This window comes from Phycodurus eques, chromosome 13 (assembly GCF_024500275.1).
Source record: "Phycodurus eques isolate BA_2022a chromosome 13, UOR_Pequ_1.1, whole genome shotgun sequence".
NCBI classification, from domain to species: Eukaryota; Metazoa; Chordata; class Actinopteri; order Syngnathiformes; family Syngnathidae; genus Phycodurus; species Phycodurus eques.
The window spans coordinates 23,551,252-23,561,764 of NC_084537.1; the positions used below are offsets into that span (position 1 = coordinate 23,551,252).

The window sequence follows — 10,513 nt, forward strand, 5'->3', positions numbered from 1 at the left end:
ATAAAACCCCAAATCTTCGTGTTTGCTAAGGTGCATCCGGATATCAACCAGGGGCTCGGCCTACTGGTGGAGCTGCTCTTAACGTTCCAGCTGGTCTTCACCATTTTTGCCACGTGCGACTCCAAACGGACTGACCTCGGCGGATCTGCTTCCTTTGCCATCGGTGTGTCCATAACAATTGGTCACTTATTTGGGGTGAGTATTTCCCATCCAATAGTTATTCACTCGCCTGGCTTCCGTGAAGGCAACGTGGGTTCAGTTCCCACGAAGGCGCAAGGAAGAAAGCAGCCCGGCTTAGGCCTGCCATAAAAAAAAGCACTCAATTCTTAGCCTCCCATGGCCGTGGCCAAAACTGTTTGTAAACGAAAACAGTGTGTAACCCGAGGTAATTTCTCTTCTCCAAAAACTTCATAAACCAAACTGTTTGTAAACCGGGTCGTTCTTAAACCAAGGTTCCACTGTACATCATTGATTTATACAAATATGATACATGTAAACACGAACAAAGCCTAAACGTCCAATATTGTCATCTTTGGTGACATCTTGTGTTATAAAAGGACACTGTAGACATGTAAAGTTCCGAAAGGGCTTTTTAAGTCCGTTCACCGAAGTGCTACGACCTGTTTTGCCAAATGCGGAAGTAAGTTGCGTATATGCAAGATTTGCAAGACTTTAATATAGCACCGACACTGAATGGGAGGACCGAGTAGCTTCGGCGGTAGCTGGGATGATGTCTGGGTAAATGGTGAATAATGGAATTGTGGGACAGGAGTGTTGAGTTTTATAGGTTGGTCATGAAAGGAGACTTAAGGAGTCCTAATACCATGTCTGTGACATGCTTTTGTTCAAATATCCCAGGGATAAAGAATTGTAGCACACTTGTCACACCACATCCCACTTCGTATACTGCTGGGCCAATGAGCTCAGATGGAGACTGGACTCCAAAAGGCTCATGAAGATCCTTGGGTACCAATGGGAAGAAAGAGGACATAACTCGGGAACACGTGCGATGGTACGCATTCCAAAGAACGAGCCGCCTCGTCTTCGGAACGCCCGGGGGAGACGGACTGATGGAGATTGCTGGAGGGCCCGGGCGCACTGCGTGTCCTGGGCACTGGTCATGGGTGGGATCTTCTGGCATTTAGCTGCATGGTCCACACAGCCAAAGGCCGCTCTAGGTGCACCTTCTGCCTGACCTTTTTGATGTCTGGTCATTTATGTGATATTGATCTGCCGTTCTATCCACTCCGTGTCTGGTAATGGATTCAAAATGAACTTTGAGCCAATCGCAGGATGAATTTCTCTCTCCGAGGTGTGACGCCGTGCGGCCCTGTGTGCTGAATCACACCCACGTGCACATCTTCGGTGGTGGTTGTCAGCGCATGGCAACGTACCTCTGGGAGTTTGCCGAAACCCTGTAGAGAAAACAAGAGCACAGGGGAATAGTAGATGTTCGCATCCACTGAATTGCTCGAGTGAATTTCCCCTTTGTGTGATGTGACTTCCAGCATTATTCGGACTATGTTTTGTACTGAATGTCTTGCAGATCCCTTACACTGGAGCCAACATGAATCCTGCTCGTTCCTTCGGTCCTGCGCTCGTCACGCTGAGCTTTGATCAGCACTGGGTAAGAGAGCTCGACGATGTCCGAGAGTCTGCGACATTCCCTTCCTTCCATTCCTCCTCCAGCTCATGAACGAGATTACCCTTAACGAGGTTTACGAGACCATTACCTTTGTCTACATTGGTCTGTTGGCTGTGTGACATTTCCAGCGCATAGTCAGGAGCTTTTCAATTGGTCATAAATCCAAAGGGTGGTTGGTGACATCATACCACAGCTATCGACTGTTTTGCGGTTTCCCTTTACCTAATTTGAGCTACAAAATGACTCCGAGCGCTCTCGCCGATGTGTTCGGAAGACAGCCGTGGCTGAAAATCCTTAGTGTTAAACCTGTTCGGTATTTACGCTCGACTTCCTTACGCGCACGTAGTGAGCACATGAGTTCATCCGATCCACGCGCTCCAGCCTATTGGGCAGCAACTTGATGGAGGTACCAGATAAGTTAGCCTAGCATTTTTTTCCATTTCTTCTTCCACTACTACTTCCCTTCTTTTTTTTGTATTGGTATTGTGACAAACATCTTTGTGTGTGTGGCGTGTGCTGTTTTTGCCATCTCGAGTACACCAAACATGGAAGACCATTATGCATACGCAGTGATGCATTTCATCATGTGTGGGATCTCTCACATACTTTACAAAAAATGGTTAAGATGTCAAAAATTAGGTGTGTGTATCTCGCTGTAGGTGTACTGGATCGGGCCCATCCTGGGTGCCATCATGGCGGGACTCCTGTATGACTTCCTGTTCTGCCCGGACTGCTGCAAACCCAGTCCGGGGCAGGTGATTCCCAAGGCCCAAACGGGCACCTACAAGGAGGTGGACAAGGATGGCCCGGACTCCATGCAGCAGGTCAAGAAGAAGAAGAGGACCGAGAGAAAAGACCCGCCGCCGACGAGAGAAGTGTTGTCCACTGTCTGACGAGCACGTGCGCCGGAAATGGACAGCAACGTGTAAGAGAGAATGACAACAGATTTGCCTTTCGTCTTCAGTCCCCTACCCTGCACCTCCGATGCTTTCAGATAATTCATCCTTGAATGCGTTTTGAGTCCAACAGGCTTTGTGCACTGAGCAATTTAGATTACGTGTTCCCACATAGCTTTGCTCGCAGCAGAAAAGACAGTCTGCAGTGCAAGCGAGTGTGGAAGCTCCACCAATTACGTAGGGTCGTTGATCGAGTGAGGAAGAAAATGTGGCCTTGTTATTTTGGGATTTGTGTCACATTAGTCCATGCAAAGTGCATGTCATGTATAAGCGTATTACTGCACAATTAATATAAGGTGACTGACTGCTCTCTATTTTCAGTGCATAGGTGTATGCACTCATGGAAAACGCACTCTTTGTAAAAATGTTCATTTTTACTTTTTTATTTTTTGCATATTCACTGAATAATTGCAGTGCATGCCCTGGAAGATTATATGGTTGTAAAAAAAATTATCTGCACTGGTTTACTAGTTTTAGTACATCTAATATAAGATGAACGATCTGATCTGGAATTGGTGCTATGACAATTTTATGTAAGATATGATAATAAAGTTGATTTCCCAAATATGGACCATACATGGATTGTGAAAATGAAATGATATTTATATGAATTAAAAGCAGCAGTGTCAAACAGTGGGGATGGAGCGTTTCATAGGGTAGCATTGTATCCCAACCCTTTATTTGGTGGCGCACAAGAAGCTAAACCGTTTTAAAGTCTCAATGTGACAACAGCATCGCTTAGTGGTCTCCTGTGTAAAGGAAAGGCTCCCATCAAGTGTTTCTCCAGGGGAGGGCAGCCACGAGCCTTGAATGTGCACCTTCCGTTGCTCACGTGTGCGCGCTGTGGTCGTGTACACATGCAAACCATGTGGCTGGTGCCACACTTGGACATTGGTCAATGTAAATTGGAAGCTGCACCACAATTACACTGCAGGCACGCTGCTTGCATCCCCCCCCCCGCTTGAGGCCGAAACCTTTTAGTCGTCATTTTTGCCCTTGCGCATGAGGATATATGTAATGTTTCATGCACCTGTGGCAAATTATGGGAAATAAGCCTTGTTATGTGCAGCTCTTAAGCGTAGTTTTAGGTCTGAGAGATGGCACTATTGGATTAAAAGCAGGTTTTGGTGGCGGTAGAATATTGTAAATAAGCCAAGTGGTACATGTGGTGAACATATCCTATGCATGGATGCATATTGTAAAAAGTGGGACGACAGAGGCAACAGCGCCAATCAAGCAATATTGATGCGAAGGAATTAAAAAGGAAATTAAATAATTTGGATGATAATAATATATATATATATATAAATAATATAGAGCTGACTGTGTAAAGTCAAACGGAGCATTAGTATCATTGGGAAAGGCAGTTCTTGGCAAAGCTCTCGTATTAGATGTCATTAAATTGTATACTTAACGCGTGTGTACAATTGCTTTTTGAATTGCAATATTCTTCAGATTTGCATTAGCAATGTACGAAAACTTTCTCAATGCATGCGTCCTCTGCAGTCGAGTACACACTGACTTCTTCGCACTTGAAACATTTGCATTGCAATTCCCAGTGCGGTGCAGAAAGGGCAAAAGATAAAACACACACCTTTGAGATCATTAGCAATTAATATTTGGCGATACATAGAGGAAAAACAGCGTTAAACACTCGCTCAATAATTCAAACTATAAACAAGAAAGTCTCCCACTTCCTTAATAATTTAGACGTAAGCTAATGTTGATTTATTCAGGAAGGCCTCCGCCACAAGCGCTGCCTGGAGTGCCCACATTTGAATTAAAGTAGGACAGTAGCAGGCGAGTCTGTAATAACATTTGTATAATTTTATTATTGCTCGCGGCCCAGTTCATTTCCTCCTCCAGTAGCTGCGTGAAATTGTTTGATTCTGCAAAGTGCCGTGAGTGTGGCGCTCTGGGCTCGCAGGGAGGTGCAGGAACAGGAAGGCGGGCGACCGTTCTGATGCTGTCACACGCACGCAGATAAATAACTTTGCCTTTGCCGGGCTTTGTTACACTGGCTCACTTAATAATTCACGCTGTCTTGAGAATATGATTGATTTTCTCACTCACCCTCTCACTCGTGATGAATATTGGAGGGACCGCCTTCGAGAGGACATGGACGTGTAATAAGTCATTCATTACACCATCGCATCATATACATTAGAGCGTTTGTCACAATGGCCGCGCAGTGCAACGCATGATTGTTATGGGGGGGGGGGGGGGGGGGGAACACAATGGTGCTCACGATATCGCGATACCAAGAGTCACGCCGTTACGATTACGAAGACGTTTTGGGACCACACTGAAAAGAAATAGTTACAGTCTCTATTTTCGAGAAAAGTCGTAATACGACAAGAATAAAGTTGTATTTTATAATGAAGATGCAAAATTTCGAGGGAAAAAAAAAAATCAACATATTAGAGATAAAAGTCATAGTATTGGAAGAAAGGAAGTTGCATATTTGCAAGATTTAAGTCAAACTTTTATGAGAATAAAGTTGTATATTTTTCAGAAAAACGTTTTATAATTTTGGGATGAAAAGTTGTCTGTTTTTGTATTTAAGTCGGAATTGATCTGAATAAAGTTGTATTTTTTCAAGAAAAACATTTTATACTTGCAAGATAAAATGTCCATTTTCGAGCTTTAAGTTGAAAATAGTTCCCACAGTTGCATTTTTTAAGAAAAACGTTTTACACTTTCAAGATAAAAAGTTATTTTTGAGATTTAAATGGTCATTTTACAAGAATAAAGCTGTAAAATGTTGAAAAAAGTTCAAAATTTTACACCTAAAAGTCACAGTATTACAAGAAAAAAAGTTGGATATTTTAAAGAAAAATGTTGAAAAGATGAGTCTTATTTTTGAGATTTATGTGGTCATTTTACAAGAATCAAGTTGCATTTTTTTCAAGACAAATGTGGATGGACGGATGGATGGACTGGAACAGGAAGGGGCCATATCCCCCCAAAAATAAAATTGGATACTGGGCACTTAGACCTGCAGTGTACGTCGAGCATATGTTTATATGCAAAACAGTGATTGCTACGGCAACAATCAATTCTCGGAGCACACACCTGGGACCCTGGTGTTTTTGACACAGGAAGCCAGGTTCGCAAGTGCTGATTGGTTTCCTCGGGGCTTCCAACTTCCCGCCCTCGCACATTCCCACCCCGCTCCCCGTTCGTTCGCCCCTCCTGCAATTCCTTTATGCACAGCAACGCAAAGTGCAGTTTGATGAAACACATTTGTTTGACTTAACTCTCGCCTCGCCAGAGCGCCCGCATCTCCGAGGCGTCTCGCCGGCCCGACAGCAACGGGGCTAATGAGAGGATGTATGTGCAAGTGTGCCACTTGACCGCGGGAGCTGTGTTCCATTTGGGTTTTTGGTCTGCGTCTGCGTTATTAGGGAAATCTTTATTATTGTTGTTGCCTTCAAGTGGGGAGCGTGTAACAGGATTACATTTTATTGGAGCCTCCCAGCAAGCAGCCCCCTCCTCCTGTCTCGTTTCCCCTCACGACTCTGTCCACTGTTGGGGTCGAAAGGGCGGGATGCTCGTCAATCGCCGTCCATCCATTTTTCTGTTGCGCTTATCCTCGTTCGGGTCACAGTTGAACTCAGTCCAGAATGAATATTTATCTCATAACACGACCCGAAACAGACATTATCAAACGTACTCGTGTGTGCGCATTGCTCCAGACACGTTTCGCTCTGATCAACCAATCGGAGGATGGGAAAATGCCGATGTCGTCGGGGGCTAGCTGGCCGGCCCTCTGAGGTGAATTTGAAGTCTGAGTCTTTGCTAACATACTCGAAGTCAATGTTGAAATAAAAGTACAGCGGACTGTATGGCAAATATTCCTTTTAATACTAAGGTCTACTTTGGCCATCATATACTGCGCTGCCAGAACAGTCTCTACCACTTCTACCAGTTGTATATCCCGGTCTATGGTTATCATCACAACACTTTGGCATCAAGGGCACTAAGAAAGCGCAAAACAGGTGCATTGCAACGTTACTGCCTCCGCCATGTGCGCGCATTTGCACGGATTTTGAGCCAGCTGCCGTGTGAACCGGGCCTGCTGCACAACACACACGCGCTGGTACACACACACCAGCGTTTGCGTGGCCAAAGGTGGCCCCGGGTTGTTTACCTGCCAAATGAATAATCGTAGAAAAAGTGCACCATCTGCCGTGTACCTGTGTCACTTCCATTGTTGAGTTTAGGCTCGGCTAAAGCGGAGTGCACACATACCGCTAATCAGGACGATTTTGATCGTTGTTCCCACTCTTGCCTTCAAAGGCCCCGTTATAGGACGTCTCCAAAAGATTATCCTTAGCCCGTGCTTCCCAACCTCGATTGAGCCAACGCACAATGGTATTCATTTATTTAGCCAGCTAGCGAGTTACTTCCTTTCATGAAAGTCGGGAGTACAATAGAAAAGGACGCTGCGCAAGTTCGTGAAAACGTTTGGATCAGTGCTTTTTATGATTGCAAATGAGCTGTGAGAATATAATAAGAATATAATAGTCTGATCCCAGCTTCAACTCAAAAGTATTGTCGATTGTTCGTCGCCGTGTTCACCGGTGATTAAATCAACAACAGAAAAAGGACACAAAAATACTTAGTGCATTTAATTGTTCTGCCTGTCAGGATATGTTGCTGACATAGATAGATAAACAACAATAGATTATTTGTAGTAAATAAATACAATGTTGCCTTGAGAAACGAGTGACCCGACTTGCAAGTTTTTCGAGATACAAGCCAATTTTTTCCGCTTTGAATTGCGAGCGTAAACTTGATATACGAGCCCTGCGTCAGATGGCATTAGTAAACATTCTTTTTAAAAAAAGGCTTCAAGCTGTTTATTGCCACTCTTCGTATAAGTTCATTGTAAAACTAAACATTATCCATCCATTTTCTGTTCCGCTTCTCCTCACGAGGGTCGCGGGCGTGCCGGAGCCTATCCCAGCTATTATCGGGCGAGAGGCGGGGTACACCCTGAACCGGTCGCCAGCCAATCGCAGCGCACATATGAACAAACAACCATTCGCGCACGCATTCACACCTACGGGCAACTTAGAGTCTTCAATCAACCTTAGAGTCTTCAATCAACCAAAGAAAAGCCACGCAGGCACGGGGAGAACATGCAAACTCCACACAGGCGGGGCCGGGATTTGAACCCCGGTACACCCTGAACTACACCCTGAACTGGTTGCCAGCCAATCGCAGGGCACATACAAACAGACAACCATTCGCACTCACATGCACACCTACGGGCAATTTAGAGTCTCCAATTTATGCATGTTTTTGGGATGTGGGAGGAAACCGGAGTGCCCGGAGAAAACCCACGCAGGCACGGGGAGAACATGCAAACTCCACACAGGCGGGGCCGGGGATTGAACCCGGGTCCTCAGAACTGTGAGGCTGACGCTCTAACCAGTCGGCCACACCGTGCCGCTTTATCATTTACAGTCTTTCATTTTATTTTAACAACATTTTGTATTTTATTACTTTCAATAATAATGTTAGTAGTATGAGCGTTTTATTGCATTATTTTTAACAATGGCAAAAACAATTATAGATGTAGTCACAGTTTAGTTGTTATTTTATTGTATTTTCTTTTTTAACAAGTTATTTTTTAACAAGTCACAATCGTAGTAGTTATATAAATACTACCACTAATGACAATTTTATCAATATGTTATATAATAATGGTAGTAATTTTATGGTAATCATTGCACAGAGGAAGGAGCAATGTATTTCATTTTATTGAGTAATAATCATAATAGTAGGATGGTTTTAATAATATGATATTGTCAGTAAAAGTGGTGGTATCGTATGCCTTTTTTTTTTTTTTAAATAATAATGATAGTAGCAGTGGTGATGGTTGTGATGTTGTGACTTTGCTAACGAGCAAGACAGTGTAGCGCATGAGAGATTAGTTTGGTTGGTGCACGTGCACGAACGAGGTGTTGCACGAAAAGAGCTGCTGCTGTGATATGACACAATCAGCTTAGAGAGGAGGAGCTTTTGCGTCAAGTGTCAATGATATAAAATGAATACAGGATAGTGAGGACTACACAATGAACCCCCAAAACTTTTGTGCCCCAAAACTGAGATTTTAGTTCAACTACTGCGGCAACTCTAGCCCCAATTTATGTACGGGAGCGTGTGTGTGTACGTGTGTGTGTGTGTGTGTGTGTGTGTGTGTGTGTGTGCGATCACGCCCTGCAGGGCTGCACACTTTTAGCCACAAAAGCTGATCAAATGTTAGCTTTGGCGGATTCCCAACCATTTTGAAAGGGAATAGCTCGTTTGCGGAAGACGACGTTGTCGGCCCGACCGTTTTAGGAGCGGATCGGCGGGGAAAATAAATCATTTTTAACCCAACCCGCACCACGGGGTAATTGCTCAGGACAGTGATTCCCAACCAGTTCCTGGTAAATTATTACTTTTGTCACATTTTCTCATTCAATTCAATGGACATTGTGCTGCTCAAAAGCCAATTCATACTCACTGCCAGGATGCAGCAGCCCGTCATATTGCAGCGGGGGGTGTCCTGCCTACAACTCAAGTGGGATTCATATAGTCATTCTTCGCAGAGGATAAAGAATACAGTGTATGACTGAGAGTACTGTTATATTGTCTTTGTACACGTGGCTGCAGCATCTGTGTTCAAAAGGGTTATAACACAACCGCATAGATGCGAATAATTGCCTATGTTAGCATTAGCCTTAAGCTAGCAGACTAAAGGCTAAGGTATATGGTTGTTTTAAATACAAAACATAAAATGATCTTTTTTTTGAATGTTTAGTTGGCGGCACGGTGGACGACTGGTTAGTACATCTGCCCCGCCTCCTGCCCGATGACAGCTGGGATAGGCTCCAGCACGCCCGCGACCCGCGTGAGGGGAAGCGGCTCAGAAAAGGGATGGATGGATGGATGGAAATGATCAATTAAAATTGTTGTCAAATACCATCACAACCACATTTTAACTCCAGATCTTGCATGTTATTTCATTGCATTTTTTTTTAATGGACACACATTTCCATTCCCCCCCCCCCCCATTTGAATCATTTGGAAGCGTTGAGTCTTGTTCAAATGTAACGGAGGCCTATCTTTCCATCATCTTAAAGAAATCCAGTTTGTACAAGTGAAAAGTGTCGACACACAAACAGATGTGAGAAGCAAAGCGATGGCGGTCCGGTCCAAAAGAAAGAGAGACGTCGCTGTTTAGAATAATGTCGTTTGAGCGAGAACAGATGAAAGAGGAGAAGGCAGCCCGGTGCATGATGGGAAATGCCCAGCAGTTAGGGCCTGTAGCAGAAGATTCGGGACAAACCTGAGCATCGGAAAACCTTTGAGCATGCGTCGAGCAATCGAGAAAAGTTGCACTTTGAATGTACTTTTTTTTGGGGCTGGAAAAAGCGTCAATTTTTCCAGGGCGAGCTCCTTTCTTGCGTGCGCGCGAGTGTATTTATAACGAGATGATATCATTGCGTCTGCTTGGAGCGAGCTCACATCTGCAACCAATCTGGAAAATGTGTTCACCAAAGCACTACATAGCCGGCGCTCTTCGAGAAGAAGCCTCTTCTTCCACAACAACGTTACGGTGTTGACCTTTAGAGATTTTGGCCACGAAGCTGCCAGGAAATCCAAATCGCCGTCCGATGCGCATTTTCAACGCCCGCCGTTACGACGGAGCTTCATTTGTTGGCAAAACGGCTAACGTATGGGACGCTGGGTCCTGCGGGCGCTCTCTGTTCTTTTTTGTCGCAGTAAAAATGTGCGCATACATGTGCGTGCGGCCTCCACATTTGAGTCTCTGCTGAATCATGTGCCAGCAACGAAGCTCGGGGGCAAATAACTTTTGAACAACACTTTAAGCCTCTGTTTCGTTCCCCGATGT

At 44.6% G+C, this 10,513-nt stretch overlaps 1 protein-coding gene across 3 annotated transcripts in view; it reads left to right on the plus strand.

Annotated features, from left to right (window-relative positions):
- Window positions 1–3,166, plus strand: part of aqp4 (aquaporin 4) — an 8,200-nt gene extending 5,034 nt beyond the window's left edge. For all 3 annotated transcript variants that reach the window (XM_061694607.1, XM_061694606.1, XM_061694608.1), the window contains 3 exons: window positions 31–195; window positions 1,547–1,627; window positions 2,305–3,166. In XM_061694607.1, the coding sequence (XP_061550591.1) occupies window positions 31–195; window positions 1,547–1,627; window positions 2,305–2,538 (480 nt within the window). In that variant the 3' untranslated portion in view covers window positions 2,539–3,166. The remainder of the gene's footprint in view (window positions 1–30; window positions 196–1,546; window positions 1,628–2,304) is intronic.
- The last annotated feature ends 7,347 nt before the right edge of the window (window positions 3,167–10,513 follow it).